Raw genomic sequence first — 17,802 nt, forward strand, 5'->3', positions numbered from 1 at the left:
AAAATGCCTTTCTCTGTGTATTATTTATATGTTGAATTTAATTTTAAAATCTATATGTAGATTAGTGGTGTAGTTAAAGAAGAAATGAAAGAAATTTCACAAAATAATAGGCTGTTCATTTCCAGTGGAGTATTTATTGTTTTTATTTAGCATACATCATGATATGATGTTTTCTATAATGCTACATGAATTTCTACATTAATTTTTATGGATTCTGTTGGCCACAGTTGAATTGGTTGTGTGAGCATGTACTGACAATTTCTACCCGGGAAATGAAGCCATTTTGATATTTTCATCATAAAGCCAGAGTAGCTGCTTATTTGCCTTTTTTTCTTCTTCTTCTTTTTCGTGTTTTTTTTTTTGTTTTGGTTTGGTTTTTTGTTTGTTTGTTTGTTTTGTTGTTGTTGTTTTGTTTTGTTTTGTTGTGTGTTTTTTGTTTGTTTTGTTTTGTTTTTTTAGCTATACTTTAATTTTGATAGACTTATAGTAGAAATCTCCATCTTTAAATAATTATTTCTTTTTGTATTTCAGGAGGTGATCCTTTGGGACAGTTTGCTATTGAAAATATACAGAATGAATGGAAGGTCTATGTCAAAAAGCCTCTGGATAGGGAAGAAAAGGATAATTATCTTCTAAATATTACAGCTACTGATGGGACCTTTGCAGCTAAAGCTGTGGTGGAGGTTAAAGTCCTAGATGCTAATGATAATAGCCCTGTTTGTGAAAAGGTAGGCAGAGTCTTGTATCTTCCATTACCAGCTACTTTCATACATAAAATTTACATTTTCTCTGAAATTGCTTCTCAGGAGACTGACAAATAGCTATTCCTTTTAAACCAGTAAGAAAAATTTGGACTATTAAGATAGAATGCTGTGAAATAAAAGATACTTCACAGACAGATTTTTTAAAAATCCAAAGACAATTCGTTGACATTCAGTGGGTATTTGAGAGATATAAGGAGAATTGTAGTAAATTTCTCCTGTGTTAATACTTTTCTAAAAAGAAGTCTTAAGCTGCAGCCATCATCGTTTATAAGCTCTATTTTATGAAAGAAGCAAAGTTTTAAGCAAAGATTAATCCCATTGCTTAGTTGTACTATGTGTGTATTTCCTGGCATAAAAGAGTTGAAAAGAGTGGAACATTACCCTGCAATTGCAGTCAACAGCGCCAAAAATCTCTGGGCCATAAATGTTTTCTTGTTACAAAGCTGTCTACCTGACCAGATTTTATAGTCTGCAAAAATAGACATGAAAAATAAGGAACAGAAAAAATTCAGGAAAATAGCTCCGGAAAGATGTGTTATTGCCTCTCTTGGACTTTTCATAGTTGAACACAATTTTGATATTACCAGGTTGAAATCTTCTCTTGTACTAGGAAAAACAGGTATACAGTGAACATAGGATTCTTTTTCGTAGTTAACATTTATGTTGATCACTTCTGTGTAAATGGTTGCACTTATACACACTGGCAAGTCAGTATTTTTTTTTTTTTTTTTCCTTTTATTTTCCTCTCTGTTAATTTTGGTGTTACAAGGCTTAGTGCTTCTAATGTAATGCACATTCCTGACGTGGTTGAGCTATAAGAGTGCTTAGTGTCATAAAATTCTGTATTCTTTTTCTTATTTTTAATTTAATCTAGAAGCTTTTGTGTCAATAAAGGGTAGATATCAATTTCTTATAGATTGAGACAGACCTAGAAAAGATGATCCACCAAAAGACATAAATGAAATTAGCAAAAATTTATAATTCCTATTTTGGGAACACATTTCATTATCAGTTAATCAGTTACAAGTGTTTTGAGTTCTGAGCAATGCAGTTATGTTCAAAAGTCTCTATAGTTGCAGTATTAAATACCTTTCTGAATAATCTAATAAATGGGAAGTAATTAATTTGAAAACCGTAAGTTCTTTTAATTTTCAGTTATTTCATCCTCTGGTTCACACTGTATGTTACCAAACATTCAAACAGAATATTATTTCCTCTATTGTTCCTTTTCCCCCTCCCTTTTCCAAGCTCTGCTTACTTTGTATGTTTAGTTTTTCAATGTAACTTTGAAATCTTGCAGACTTTATATGCTGATTCAGTTCCTGAAGATGCCCTTCCTGGCAAACTGATAATGCAGGTGTCTGCTACAGATGCAGATATTCGTTCCAATGCAGAAATTACTTACACACTGCATGGCACAGGAGCAGAAAAGTTCAGACTCACTCCAGACACAGGTAATAATACTTTATACATTATACAAGATTCCAGTCACCTCATTTTATAAAATGTTTTGCTATTACATTAAGACATAAATGTCAGTCGTTAAAACTTCCACTAAGGGTTGGTTTATTGTACAACAGTTTAAAATGTGAGTTTCTACTACACAAATACTAATAATATATTGAATAAAGTCAGGCAAAAGGGAAGTATTTTAATGTATGAGGAACTAAAGTCTAAACAGGGTAATTGCCCTGAAGCCAGAAACTTCCATGCTGAAGTGACTGGAATAAAAGTATGCCATTAATTTTGCTATATTTTATAATCACTGTAGTAGTAGCAATAATGGTTTCTAACTGAACATATCTTCATTCAGATTCTCTTTGCCATCTTTTGTTTTGGAAAAATTAAATGGGATGAGGTTGGATGGAGCAACAAATTTCCTTTCCATAGCAAACACCAGAAGTGCCCCCAGTTTTATTAGAATGAGATTAAGTCAAAAGTATAAATGAGATGAACTTTTAACTTGCTTCACTTTGGTTTTCATGGTGTTTATGTGCTCTGTATTATAGTATAGGTCACAATTATTGCCAAAATCCTGTACTGTGCAGGCTGCAGTAGACAAGCTGTAGGAAGGTAAACAGTGTAGAAAAAATGGAACAAGATGAATGCAAAAATGTAATGCAAGTAGAAGAGATTAGAAAACTTTCAGTGACAAATGAGAAGGACCTTCACGGGTTTAGGGGTTGTTTTCAACTTCGAATGTCACCTGTGTGATGCGCTACTGTGTTGTTACAGAAATTGAGAATTGGTAGGACTAGAATATTCACAAAAAGTGTTTCATAATACTTTTTTGAACTGTTTATAAGGAGACAATGACTATACATAGTAGTAGCCTCTCATGTTTTCTGTTTTAGAAAGAAAGTATGTGTTAGAGTAGCAGTTAAGACCTTAGAGTGAATAGCTGTGTTTATCTGTGCAGTGTTAGAGGAGGAAATAGCAATAGCTATGGAAGGAATACAACTAAATAGCCCAGAAAAACCAAACATGCATTTAACTTTGCATTTTTTAAAGCCAGAGTTCTAATATTTTAATTTTCTTTGCACAAACACACGTGGATTTTTGCCCGTATACACATTCTCTCTCTGCACTATCAGAGAGTTTAGCTAATTTCTGTTTCAAGAGCATTAGAAAAAAAAAATAAAGAGTTTTAGTCCTTAATCTTTTCAAGCTGAAAAGACAGGTCAGTTACATGCTTTGCCAAAAGTGGAGTTCATTAATACAGTACAGCTGTTGAAATTACTGTAAACAAGAAAATTGTTCTTTAGCTTCTCTTATTTTAGAAGAAAACATGTTAGGGGTACTTAAGCCTTGCAACTTGCATCAACTTACATGTTATGTTGTTTGTAGGTGAACTGAAAACATTAATGGCACTTGATCGTGAGCAGCAAGCAGTTTATCATCTTCTAGTGAAAGCTACAGATGGAGGAGGAAGATTCTGCCAAGCTAACATTATCCTAACTCTGGAAGATGTGAATGATAATGCCCCAGAGTTTACAACTGATACTTACTCCATTACAGTATTTGAAAACACAGAGCCTAAAACCCTTTTGACAAGAGTGCAGGCAGCGGATGCAGATGCAGGTATGCATTCTTTGACTGATACTTTTGTCATGTTCTCAGACTTACAGTATTATTTCTTTAATTTTATCCTGAGAAGTGTCAAGTGTTTCAGTAGAGCTGACAGATGTTCAATACCATTCAGGATTAGACTCCTGAAGCATATATTTTGGTCTACTAAATCATTTAACACCTGACTTCCATGTGTGAGTAGCTTGGAAGACACCCCTACAGTGTCTTTGAAAAAAAAGAGAAGAGGAGGCAGAGATAAAATGTAGGATATTTTTAGTGTCATGAGGTATTAATGTTATGTTTGATTAGGTTCATCCTTTTATTCCTGATGTAAGTAATAGGACTATCAAGCCATGTCTGTTCATGTAAATGGCATTCATGGATTTTTGAATGTATGCTTCTCAGGCCAGCCGTCGATGACCATGCCATCAGGAAAACCCTGGTTAGCTGTAGCTTTATGTATATGCTGTTAAGATTTTTACTGTCTATTTGTCTTCATTGTTCAGTTATAAACATGAACTGAAAATGACATTAGAAAGACTTTGTCCATAGGCTTTGTTGTAAGGAACACAACAGCATAAAGTAATTTTAAAAGTGTATGATTTTCACATCTCATCAATTTCTTAATCAAATAGTATTAATAGTTAATAGTTACCTCAGTCTCCTAAAACAACTGACCTGCTTTGTGCTATGATGAAGCTAGGTTGCTTGTTTGGAAGGTAACAGACAAATGTTTTCATACTTCACTAATCTAAAAGGCTCAGACAGACCAAAATACTTGCCCCTAAAATCTGTAAGGTTTTTATTTGTTTTGTAAAGAAATGTTGCTAGAAATTTTGCTCCTGTTAATTTTGGGGCACTATTCTTAAATAAATGTACTGGTTTTGAGTCTAGTTAATTGATATTGACTAACTCTCCCATATCCTCCTCTGTCATTATAAGCTTGCTAAGCAGATTCTGTTGTTCTAAAGTTATAATTACATTTATATTAACAATTGTTTCATATTAACTAGTACTGGAACTGAAGCAGAACCATGGTTCACTGAAATGTTAGCTTAATGTTTTTTTGGAAGTAATTCTACCCTTCACAAGAGACTTTAACGATTTCTGAAATTTACTTTTAAACATGTATGATAATATTTATCATGCATGTCTTATTTCTGTGGCTATCAGATGGATTATTCTGTTGTTATGTATTTTTAAGGGCTGCTTCATACTTGAAAATTGTTTTCAAAATGCAGGGTTGAACCGTAAAATCCATTATGCGCTGGTGAACTCTGCAGAGGGGCAGTTCTCTATTGATGAATTCTCTGGAATCATTCGTTTGGAGAAGCCTTTGGATCGGGAATTACAAGCTGTGTACACGTTAACTTTGAAGGCTACAGATGAAGGCTTACCTAGAAGACTGTCTTCAACAAGTAGTCTTATTGTTTCTGTTTTGGATATTAATGATAATCCCCCCGTATTTGAGCATAGGGAGTATAGTGCAAGTGTATCAGAGGACATTTTGGTTGGAACTGAAGTTCTCCAGATCTATGCTGCAAGCAGAGACATCGAGGCCAATGCTGAAATCACATACTCAATAGTCAGTGGGAATGAACATGGAAAATTCAGCATCGATTCAACAACAGGTAACAGGCTATAACTGTGAATGTACTTTAGGCCAAGCAAGCACAATGCCATACTGATTTCCTTCATAGTTCAGCCAGGTTATGGACAATCTACATGCGTTATCCTGGCTGTAAAGTTGCTGCTGCTGTGTTTTCACCCATTTTGCCAGCATGCTTACTAGAGGAGTGCAGTAAAATGTAGAATAGGAACTTTATTTGTAGCTTCTATTTATTGGATTATTACTTGGATTAGTTTCATTTAGCTGGCAAGAGTAAGGGGTTCCTAACTGGAAATTCCCCACTCTGGAGGCAGGCAGGCGGAAAGACATAGATCTGTAATAAGAAACACAATAGTCTTTCCACAAAAAGTATATAATCAGAAGGAATGGCCAGACTTGGCAAAAGAAGGATTAGAAATGAAATTGATTGGGAAGACTATTCATTGATCCATAAAGGCAGTACTCCTAGAGAAGTTTGATATGGAATTAAAGAGAGCTTGGAATAGGAATATTATATTCAACTATATATCCAGCATGACAGTGGAGATTTTAGGCTTGTGTGGTAGTCAGATTTAGACTCAGGGACTATTTAGGTTATGTTGAGAAATTTTCGCTATTAAAGACAATTCTATGTTAAAAATCAATAACCACCTCAATTTTAGTTTTGTTTAGGTATCTAGTTCTTTTTCTAGAACTAGTTTCTGGTTAAAATTTTTGGGTTTGGGGTTGGTGCTTTGTTTTTAATAAGATTTTTACACTAAAGTTAATTCTAATTGACTTTTAGTAGTTAGTTAAATAGTTTAGTAGTCAATTCTACTAGGATAGTGGAAATTAAAGTTCTGCTTTTCCAGTGGACATGCTGGTACTAAGGTATATAAGTATTTTGCCCGATAAACTTCACATATTTGAAAGGAGTAAAAAGGTTCCAGAAAAACTCATCCAGGAAATCAATGTGTATGCTAGGGACTGCACTAATCTTAACTGTGATTTAAAAACTCACATTACGAAATGTAAGCCAGGTTGTTTTAAACTGTGAATCTTTTGTGGTAATGGCAGAAACTTTGCATCTTGTTACTTCCATGTGTAAAGCATAATCATTTCACTGGGTAGCTCTAGCTTTACAGTGACAAATCAAGCCCTGAAGAAGCTGAGTATTTGCCAGGTCAAAATAAAAATTTGCCACACATAATACTACAGCAGTAGCAGAGTTTGTGTGAGGCTTTTTTTTTTTTTTTTCTTCTTTCCTAGGAGCCATTTTTGTCATTGAGAGTTTGGATTATGAAAGCTCCCATGAGTACTACTTGACAGTAGAAGCCACAGATGGAGGCACACCTTCATTAAGTGATGTTGTAACAGTGAATATTAATGTCACGGATATCAATGACAATTCTCCAGTGTTTAGCCAAGACACTTACACTGCAGTAGTCAGTGAAGATGCTATGCTTGAACAATCAGTTATTACAGTACGTATTGGTTTTTTTACTTTGAAATACTCTGTCATGATGATTATGCTTTCAGTTTTGAAGGTGAACATCAATGAATAGATGTTTGCCACTGAGTGAATTGAAAATTTACTTTGAAAAAGTTTCAGAAGTAGGGACTTCAGATGCTGCGGGAAAGTAGATGATGTTTTGTCAAATGTTTATGTTCTTCTCGTGAGACCATGACTTAACTTTCAGAAGAAATTCAGGAAATTAAGTGGTGTTGGTATATCCTATTGAGATGGCATTTCTCCTGTGAAATTTGTTAGACCAAAAGAGCTCATCTTCAGGATGAATTTATCTAGAAGGTACTAGAATCTATTTCAACCTGCTTTAAATGAGATTGTAATGTCCCTTAGGTTATGGCAGATGATGCGGATGGACCTTCTAACAACCACATTCACTACACAATTATAGATGGCAATCAAGGAAATCCTTTCACCATTGACCCTACCAGGGGTGAAATAAAAGTGACTAAGCTTCTAGACAGAGAAAAGGTGAGTTTTCTGTGTTTTTAGGGCAGCTGGGATTAATTTACCTATACATAATTGATGGCCACCATTTTTTTACTCTATTTGTAAATTACCATTTCATGTTCCAAAATTAATATAGCTATAATAAAGTGCAGTCATATATATATATATTTAGTACTTGGGGGAGGAAGAGAAAGGATTAAATCTATGAAGGAAACCTTTACTTGGGGGTTGTGCTAAAATAATTCTTCCATAAAACAAAATCTGAGTATGTTACTTGTTTCCTCTTCAGTAAATGGTTTAATTTTTTGTTTTTAATTAATTTTTTAGATTTCAGGATATACCTTGACAGTTCAAGCTTCAGATAATGGAAGCCCACCTAAGGTTAACACAACTACTGTTAACATTGATGTTTCTGATGTAAATGATAATCCTCCAGTGTTCTCAAAAGGAAACTATAGTGTTATCATCCAGGTAAATACAATTAGTGAAGTAGTTAAATCAATGTCATCGAATTGCAAATTTGTGATTTGAATTTTTCTGTATTTTTAATTATTTAATGTTGCCAGTGAGACTACTTATGAAATAGGTGTTGAGGGTTATAAAATTCCTGTTTACGCATTATATAGAATCTTACATTGCAAGTTGTCAGAAGCACAGAATGGGTGATGTTGGAAGGAACTACAGTGAGTCATCTGGTCCAATCTCCCTGCTAAAGCAGGGTCATCCCAGAGCACATGGCACAGGGTTGAGTCCAGACAGTTCCTGAATATTTACAGTGAGGGAGACTGCAATAACCTCTCTGGGCTATTTTTCAGATTCCTTGTGTGTGTACGTGTATACATTTTGTACATTCCATTTATGCATAGAACAATCTTAGAATCATACAGGGATGCTAAAATACATTAAAATTTTGCTTTTTTTTTATTTCAAAGAGTTACTGCTTAGAAAAAGATCCTTTAGGTACCTGTTACTGTTAAGCTAAATTCTCACCATGGCACATAGGTTAAGCCTTGATTCCCATTGGCCTCCTCTGGGATCAGCAGCAGTTAGAACAAGAGTGGAATTTCATATGGCTGCATACCGATCCTTTGACTAATTTTACACCGTAGGATGGTAGCAGTAGGCACGTTTCTGGCCTGGTTCAGAAAACTGCTAAAGCAAAGACAGCAGGGTCAGCATCTATACTTCTTGTCTTCTTAAATCCAATCAGAAATAAATTGAAGTCAACAAAGGAATTGCATTAAGACTTTGTAGGTTAGTAATGCAAATGAGCTCAATCCCTTGGGTCCTACTGTTTCCTGGCCTGGTACAGTAGATCAGTGAGGATCAGACAATGTTGCCTGATGCACTGTGCCATCCTAACATACCACTTGTGTTTGAGACATCAAAGTGTGCATCATTTTAAAAGGCAGCTTTCTGAAATAGGGCAAAGCGAATATTTACAATATATACACAGTATACAAGTAAGATGTCCTGGATCTTGTAAAAAAAAAACAAAACAAAACAAAACCAGCCAACCAACGACAAAAGAAAAAAAAAAAAAAAAAAAAAAAAAAAACCAAAAACAAAAACACAAAACCAGCCAACCAACGACAAAAGAAAAAAAAAAAAAAGAAAAAAAAAACAAACACAAAAAACAAACCCCAAAACAACACATTCATGTTTGTTTGCTGTCAAATGTATCTGTTTTTCTCCAATTACAGTCTTTCATGAAATAAATGTTAATTAATATCTCTTGAACTGCAGACTGTGTACCCAATGTCTGTACTATTTCCGTTACTCAATTAAAAAGGGAGACCTCTTGTTTATAGTTCATTCATATGGGCCTGCCCTACTTGAAATGAAGGTAGCAGAGAAGAATCTGGAAGAGTTGCCCAAGAATGCTGATGTGCATTTCCTCACATATTGGAGATGGAAAAATTTGGATGCAGTAGAAAATGTGCTTAGCTCTTAGGAAAGTCAAATTACTTTGGATATCCAATTGTAAATATTTTTATTTTAAAGCAATGGTCTTTGTTTTGCTGAAAGGGAGAATGCAGAATGCTTCAGCTTTTTGCAGTATCTAATATCTAAATTGACTTATTCTCTTGGAAACAGAGAATTGTTATCAGGAGATTTTACATCTGTGAAAGGGATAGCATTTTGTTATCGTCCTACTTCAAAATAATGTTTCTACTTTTCTTCCTTTTCAAATAAGTATGCATATAGAAAAATCTGGCTGATACAAGTATTCTGGGAGAGGTATTACAAGTATTAGATAAAGTTGTATGTGTGTGTAAGATACATGATAAGCCAATGTATGTGAAGTGTCTGTGAAACCTCAGACATCCATGTGATGCAAATTTGAAGGGATTTTATGATGCAAATTTTAAAACCTGGATTTCATATTTTAACTGGTTGGTGGCTGTAGCAGCCACAGCTGTAGTCAGAACTCTAATTAGGGATCCAAAGGGTCAGATGGAGGAGGATATTTTTCTAGTCCTCCCAGAAAAGGGATTAGATTATTCTTAACAGGTGTTTTCTCTAAATTTCAAATCTTGGATGATTTGGTAATTAGACTACAAGAATACTAGTTCAGACCAGAAGTGAAAAATACAAAATGTTAAGGCTGAACTACCTTCAAAAATACAATACAAAGTTTAAAAAACTGCCTTTCTCCTTTTACTGTTTTTGAGTCTTATTCTCAGAGGGTAGTAGTTTCCCTGAAGCAGTATTGTCATTCTGATTTCTCTTGTACTGATTAACTGGTTTGACAGTAATTTTTTAAGGTTTCTGTTGGAATGAAGAAATCAGCATCAGACCATATCCTCAATTATAACAACACTTATATATCTACAGGAAAATAAGCCTGTTGGATTCAGTGTGCTGCAGCTAGTGGTGACAGACAGGGATTCTTCTCACAATGGCCCTCCTTTTCTCTTCACCATCCTGACTGGAAACGAAGAGAGAACTTTTCAGATTACCCCGCAGGGAGTTCTGACCACAAGTGCTGCACTGAATCGCAAAGTGAGAGATCACTATTTGCTTCATGTTAAGGTAGGATGTTTGTGTCATGTTCCTCTTACTGTTTTGCATTGTAAGTGTTTAATTAACTTTTCCCACTCATATTCACTCCACCACTTCTCTTTCTGTTAGGAGATCCTCACATGCCAGGTAGTCATTTGAGGCATGTCCCATGAGGTGACAATCACCTCTTGGCTTAAATGCTACATAGATGCAATGGGAAGTTCAATTAAACTCACAGTAGAAGTAAGGTGTAAGTGAAATGTTAACTGGGGGAGTGGTCTTGATAAGCCCTTTGCCTTCTGGTTGGAATGTTGAAAACACCAGCAGGGGACAGGCCCCTTGAGCCACTCACTATTGACTGCAGAATTCCTCTTGCCACTATTGTTTTGACCCTTGAAGCTGTGTGCCAGACTAAACTCACATGATGAAAGCAGGGATATTGTGCAACATAGCAGGAATGAAAATTTCTTGTGTAGTGCCGCATTCTTTTTTTAATGGCAATTGAAAACATCTTAAGTTTGGACCTTTTTCCATAGTATTTTCAGTAGACTTTTTTTCATTGCATTGAAACTTGCTGTGCAGTAGTTTGAGATCTCAGGATCTCGCAGTAGAAACCACAGCATAAAACTCAAAATATTGAAATACTATAATATATGCTATACTTGCCATTGTTGTGCAAAAAGACCAGACCATGTCCAAGCCTACATTAACCTAGCTAAGTTCTCTCAAATACTTTCTGTAACCTAGTATGAGAAAAATTCAAACCAATTGCTTTAATCTTACCTAGTCCTTTTAAATTCAGTTACAAATTAAGCAGCTGGGAACAGAGGACTTAAAATTGATGGCTAAAAATAGATGGCCTTAATTCTTAAACTTCATTTCCAGAATAGGGTTTTAAGAAAAAATCCTTCCCTTCATTTTCACATGAGGAATTTCTTTCAACCTCCAAATTATTCTTACACGTATTATTGCAAATAATTTATGAGTAAAAATGCACTTGTAGAATTTTAGAGCACTACTGTTTATAACGGTGTATGCTGAATTATGTCCACATTGGGATAATTGTGACGTATTTACACAAAGTCTATTTCCTTTGGGAAAAGAAGAAAAAATTCACACAGATACTGTGATTTGCTGTTTGAGTCACTGAAATGTTAGTAACCAAGAGCCATCAGTAGAAGGACAGATATAGTTTCATTCAAATGTAGTTTAGTTTAGGGTTTAAGAATTGGGATGAAAATGGAGGCAGGTATATCATTCCTCTGTTCACTATTTTTTCCTAAACAGTAGTATGCCAATTCCCCCAAAGTCACCCTTTAGTTCATGGATGTTTTTCCTGTGTGTGGAATCAGTGTAGTGCATTCATATGTTTTACTTCAAATCTTCCCTAAGCAGTAACTAATTTCTATTTATTTTCCTTTTAAAATGTGTTCTTATAAATGCATGTACAAGCAGTTATGTTTGTTCTGCATAGACTGTTACACCGACTTTGTCACATTTCATGATTGAGCTGCACCTTTGGCCCTTCCTTATGTGCCTGCCTTTTCTTAAGTGTGAGACGCCTGTCTAACATCTTCCTCTGGGTGGAATCTTGCAATTCTTTCATTCCTAAGCCACTTTCTGATCCCTAGTCTGCTTGTAAATAGTCTGTCAGTACTTCAGCTATCTTGTCTTCAGCACAGCAGCTGAAAAGTGCCTTTTTATTAGTGAATTAATATGGGCTGTTTTAATGGCATCCAGTAGCTAAACAAGTGTCTTCAAACAAATGTACTCACTTAGAACAAAGACTTCTCAGAGACTGTAAATCATTAAAGCACACTGTACTAATGTGCCTCTTTTTGTGTCACACAGTACCCAATCTCAGTATTTTGGACCTGTCTGATCTGTTGTTTTCCAAGTTTCTTGACTGGATTCTTAAAATATATCACTGTCTTAATTGCCATTTGTCATTTTACACTTTGCTAGCTTTTTTCAATAGACATACTGCTATTATTTGCTATTATCTTACAATCCATGGGTATGAAGGCATCCAAGACTAAAACTATCATTTCTCTATCACAAGACTCCAGTTCCAATGATACACAAAAAAACTATAGGCATGGCTGTTGAGGTAAAATAATCTTCCTCTATTCATTTAAAATAATATTTTTTGTAGGAAAAAAAATTCTCAAGTTTGCTTTATGTTTAGTTTCTGCATTTTGATCATGCAAATCACAGGTTAATGGCCGTGTATAATCTCTTGATACCCATTTTCAGTTTTTTCATGACCTTTACTGGTGTGCTTTTCAGTGTTGACAGCTTTCACCTTAGTTACTTTCTGAATGGATTGCTGAGGTAGTGATGTTTTTAATTGGAAAGGACTCATAACCAAAAGAAAAAACTACTAAAACCACACAAACCTTCCCGATGTGCACTCTATGCACCCACTACCTCCAAAAGACTTTACTTTTGTCATTTTAATAGAAATAAGGATTTTTTTTTTCCCAATGGTCACCTTAAATGGGCATGCCACTTGTTTGCTTGTCCTCTCTCCAAAGGAAATAGATTATCCATTAACAAATGTCTCACAGCATTAGTGTGCGAAATCTTCAGCTATGAGTCATGCAGTCCTTTGTGCCACACCGTGAAGTCTTCAGTTTAAAACCACAGCACATTTTTAAATATCTGCACTATTGAAAATGCATTCCTCCTGGGGCTCTTCTTTCCTACTTGCTGTCCATTTGTTATAATTTTGCTTGTCTATTTGTTTTGAGCCTTTTCTTGTTTCCCTTGGGCATTTCTTCTGTAGCTAAACTGCCTGCCTTGTCTTGTTTCCAGGCAGAGATCTAGGCAAAACAAAACTTTGCCAACTTGAGCTAAAGCTCTTTATTTGGGTTATTTATTTGGGTAACTGGAGGGCAAGTTTCTGGCCATGCCTGTCTTTTGGACTTAATAGAAACAGATGAAGACATGTAGTGCTGAGACATGCATTACCTTTTAAAAATGCCATGTTTATGTGCCCATGCACAGATAATCTTGTGCCTGGAGTTACTTCTCTTTTGCCTAAATTTGTATAAAAAATCAAAGGCAGTCTCTCTGCATAGATCTTCAAAGTTTACTCCATAAAATTATTGCAAAATCCTTTAAACAATGCAGAATATCTTCTACTTTCTGAGCCCCTTTGAACCTTCACATGTCTCCAATTCTTCTTTAGCTATTTCTTCAGTGTAACTTTCAGTAACTGGGAGAGAGTTTTGGAAAAAGTTTGATGGGAAACAAGAGGTGAGAAAAAGAAGGAAAAAAGTGAACCCAAGGAAATGCTTTTTACTCACTTTTTCCACTTTTTTTTTACTGTCTTCATACAGCAACAGTGTATGTCTTTGTCCAAAAGGGGTGGAGAATAGGGCGTTCAAAAAGGCTTTAAAATTTAATTAGGCTGATACAGTTAAAGATAGTTGATTATATGTCTGAAGCAAATAGCACTACACCTCTTTTTTCCCTTTCAGTGACCAAAAATATGAAAGGCAACATAATTAATTGTAACTTTCTGCATGCATTTTTTTCCTTTTGAAGTATTGTTTGGCACAGTGCATTTAGCTTGTCTTCCAGACCACCTCCTAACTGTAGTGAAGCATGTTGTACATTTCTGGTGCATGACTCATTTCAAGTTTGTAAAGTGTTTCCATGCTTTATATTAAAAAGCTTCAAGCACCATCTGCTGTCTGAAATCAGCTACTGTGCTTTTCCTCCGTATTTGCTACCAGTGTTAATAGCTTCTGGGCATTTTCAGGTAATAAGAGCACTGTAGGCTTTTAATCTTGGGAGAAGTGAAAATGTGTGTGCCTGCTTATATAAGCTTTTTAAATTTTCAGTGTTAACTTTTATGTTAGGAATTGTGTTACAGAATTTGTGTAAAGTATTTTCCTATAGGACTTTTTGGTGCGGTTATTTTGGTACAAAAATACAGCTCTACTGTATACAGTAAAAATATCTACAGTAGAATTTGAGATAAAGCAAAATTTTAAATCTGTCCTCATCTTTCCTTTAGGTGGCAGATAATGGAAAACCACCGTTGTCATCTTTGACTTACATTGATATTAGAGTTATTGAGGAAAGCATTTATTCTCCAGCAATACTACCTCTGGAAATCTTTATCACAGCCTTTGGGGAAGAATATTCAGGAGGTGTAATTGGAAAAATTCATGCAACTGATCAAGATGTTTATGATACTTTGACATACAGTCTGGACCCCAAAATGGAATCCCTGTTCTCTGTTTCCAGTACTGGTGGCAAACTAATAGCACATAAAAGGTTAGATGTAGGACAGTACCTCCTAAATGTCACTGTTACAGATGGAAAATTTACAACTGCAGCCGATATCACTGTACACATCCGACAAATCACACAGGATGTATTAAATCACAGTATCGCAATACGCTTTGCAAACCTGTCCCCTGAAGAGTTCATTGGCGATTACTGGCGCAATTTCCAGAGAGCATTAAGAAACATCTTGGGTGTGAGGAGAAATGACATCCAGATTGTTAGTTTGCAGCCTTCTGATCCTCCTTCTAATCTGGATGTCCTCCTGAATATTGAAAAGTCTGGTAGCTCTCATCACCCAATGAGAATTTTGCTCCACAAGATAAACTCTTCTGTGCCTGACCTAGAGGAGATTTTAGGTGTCCGGATAATTGATGTGTTTCACAAGCTCTGTGCAGGCCTAGATTGTCCTTTAAAATTTTGTGAAGAAAAAGTAACAGTGGATGAGAACATCATGTCAACCCACAGCACAGCCAGGTTGAGTTTCGTCACTCCCCGTCATCACAGAACAGCAGTTTGTCTTTGTAAAGGTAAGAACAGTAAGAAAAAGATCCTTCTGGTTTTGAAAAGCAGTAGTCCAAAGGTGGAAATTTATATTACAGGACAGGATTAGGAACATTCTGTAACTCTGTCCATAATGTTTGTCTAATTTTATTCATAGTAAAGAGCAATTCTTTCTTATCTCATTACCTCATTTCTAGAGTTTATGTAATACAAGCTTCTGGGAGCAGATATTTATAACTACACCTTCATTTTCTATTTTATGAAATAAGTTTTGTTGTTGCCTGTCCTATATTGATGGCCATTTTCAGTCTTGTGTGCACAAAGGTAAGTTCCTCCAAAGTGTCTGAATACTTCCTTGTTTCTATTCAGAGGAGTAGCCAACACAAGTTTCCAAACTTGTTTGGGAATGAGAGGGTAATGTGGGAAATAAATATTCATTAAAATATATGTAAGTATATTTCTGACAGAAGATTAATATATCTTTATCTCTGAGGAAAACAACATTGCTTTTTAAAATCAAGACTTAACCTTGCTGGGTGAACTTGCACATATGAAGTAAATATTTAAAGACCATTCCTTTTCTGTCTCAAATATAGACATGCTTTTCTCTGCTCTCCCCAACCTACTCTGTCCCTGTGTAATATCTGCATGTTGGGTTTTGTGGTGAATGATTCTAATTGTAAGCCTTAAACCACAACACCAGTTTCCCAATTTTAACAATTGAATTGAGTAATCAAGATAAAGATGAGCATCAGCCACACTATATGCTATTTGCCTAGTCTGTGCCAGTCATGCCCCATAACTGTTACTCACTTCCTTGTCTGATAGTTTGGAATATCATTTGGGGTACTTTCAGTTACAATACTTGGGAGTCCCTTTTCACAAAATACCATCGACTACCAACAGAAGATAAATAATGGATTTGGTTTTACAGAAGGGAAATGCCCCCTGGTGAACAGTGTGTGTGAAGGAAACCCATGTCCTGAAGGTACTGAATGTTTAGGAGATCCAAAGGAAGGAAAATACACCTGTGTTTGCCAAGACAGCAAAGCTGGACAATGTCCTGGTAAGGAATTAACTCCAAAAAACTCTGTTTAGAAGTATATTACTTTCCAAATATAAATTCTATTCCAGTCTTGCGCTAACACTTTTTATGGTTTTCTGTATTCCTAAGCATCAGCTGGCTCTGCTGTGACATTTACTGGGAGCAGCTATGTGAAATATCGTCTCATGGAAAATGAAAACAAAGAGGAAATGAAGCTGACAATGAGACTTAGAACTTACTCTGCTCATGCAGTTGTTATGTATGCTCGAGGAACAGACTACAGTATCTTAGAGGTATATTAAAATCTCCTAGTGCATATCTCCTCCTTTCTTCCTACCGTCTTCTTACTATTTTTGTGTCAGATTAAAAGATTGAGTCATAACATCTCTGTAGAATTGTTATAATTCTAAATTGCCTTAAAGGTAGGGTGTGTTACACATCCAGGTGACAAACTTGTACAGAATTTTTAAAATGTGTAAACAAACAAAGCTTCCTGAATCATATATTTTAAGCAACTTTAAATGTATTTGCTTATAATACTGAAGTCCATACAGGAAAAGTTACTTAAAGCACAAGATGAAAGGTATTGTAATATTTTGATTATGATCTGTGACTGCTTTGCTAGAGGAACAAAATGTACAAAGTGTACATTTCAATTTAAAAAAATATATAGAATAAATCACAGTTGCTGTGACTAGAAAACAGTGTTATTAAGCTACTTTTTATGAACACCACCATCATCTTGTCTCTCCAGCAAACATAAACTTTTATAGGCATCAATATTTTATACTCTTTAAGTGTGCAGACTTTGATGTTGTGGCTTTCCTCTGTAGATCCATCATGGAAGACTGCAGTATAAATTTGATTGTGGCAGTGGACCTGGGATTGTCTCTGTTCAGAGCACTCAGATCAATGATGGCCAGTGGCATTCTGTATCTCTTGAAGTGGATGGAAATTATGCACGACTTGTTCTGGACAGGGTGCATACTGCATCTGGCACTGCTCCTGGTACACTTAGAACTCTAAACCTAGACAATCATGTGTTTTTTGGTGGTCATATTCGTCAGCAAGGTACAAGACATGGCAGAAGTCCTCAGGTTAGCAATGGTTTCAGAGGCTGTATGGATTCCATTGTACTAAATGGACAAGAGCTGCCCCTAAACAGCAAGCCACGAAACTATGCACACATGGAAGAATCTGTAGATGTCACTCCTGGATGCTTACTGACTGCCACAGATGGCTGTTCAAGCAGCCCATGTCAGAATGGAGGCATCTGCAACGCACTGTCAAATGGAGGTAAGCTGCTCTTTATTCTTATGCTTTTAGTTTTCAAAACTGCTGTTTAACTTCTCTGCTTTGAAGGACAAAATGACTTTGTGCATAATTCTTGGTTTTCCAGAGTTGTAGAAGGTCAGTTGTTGAATAGGTAAGAAAGGCTGTGTGTGCCTTCTAGATTCAACTCCTTGGGGTATGAGGTAGACAAAGTCCATCTGGCAAAGTGGGGATTTAATCTTCAGTGCTCACATCTGAGGTCCATCGTCTTAACTAC

The 17,802-nt window shown here is 35.7% G+C and overlaps 1 protein-coding gene across 2 annotated transcripts in view; it reads left to right on the forward strand.

The window, feature by feature from the left end:
* FAT1 (FAT atypical cadherin 1) overlaps nt 1–17,802 on the forward strand; it is a 102,924-nt gene that overhangs the window by 75,824 nt on the left and 9,298 nt on the right. For both annotated transcript variants that reach the window (XM_083860766.1, XM_083860767.1), the window contains exons 11-22: nt 532–728; nt 2,065–2,218; nt 3,612–3,845; nt 5,075–5,464; nt 6,691–6,905; nt 7,283–7,420; nt 7,727–7,870; nt 10,238–10,435; nt 14,433–15,234; nt 16,143–16,274; nt 16,383–16,546; nt 17,087–17,549. In XM_083860766.1, the coding sequence (XP_083716892.1) occupies nt 532–728; nt 2,065–2,218; nt 3,612–3,845; nt 5,075–5,464; nt 6,691–6,905; nt 7,283–7,420; nt 7,727–7,870; nt 10,238–10,435; nt 14,433–15,234; nt 16,143–16,274; nt 16,383–16,546; nt 17,087–17,549 (3,231 nt within the window). The remainder of the gene's footprint in view (nt 1–531; nt 729–2,064; nt 2,219–3,611; nt 3,846–5,074; nt 5,465–6,690; nt 6,906–7,282; nt 7,421–7,726; nt 7,871–10,237; nt 10,436–14,432; nt 15,235–16,142; nt 16,275–16,382; nt 16,547–17,086; nt 17,550–17,802) is intronic.

This window comes from Zosterops lateralis (assembly GCF_965231275.1).
Source record: "Zosterops lateralis genome assembly, chromosome: 5".
Classification (NCBI taxonomy): domain Eukaryota; kingdom Metazoa; phylum Chordata; class Aves; order Passeriformes; family Zosteropidae; genus Zosterops; species Zosterops lateralis.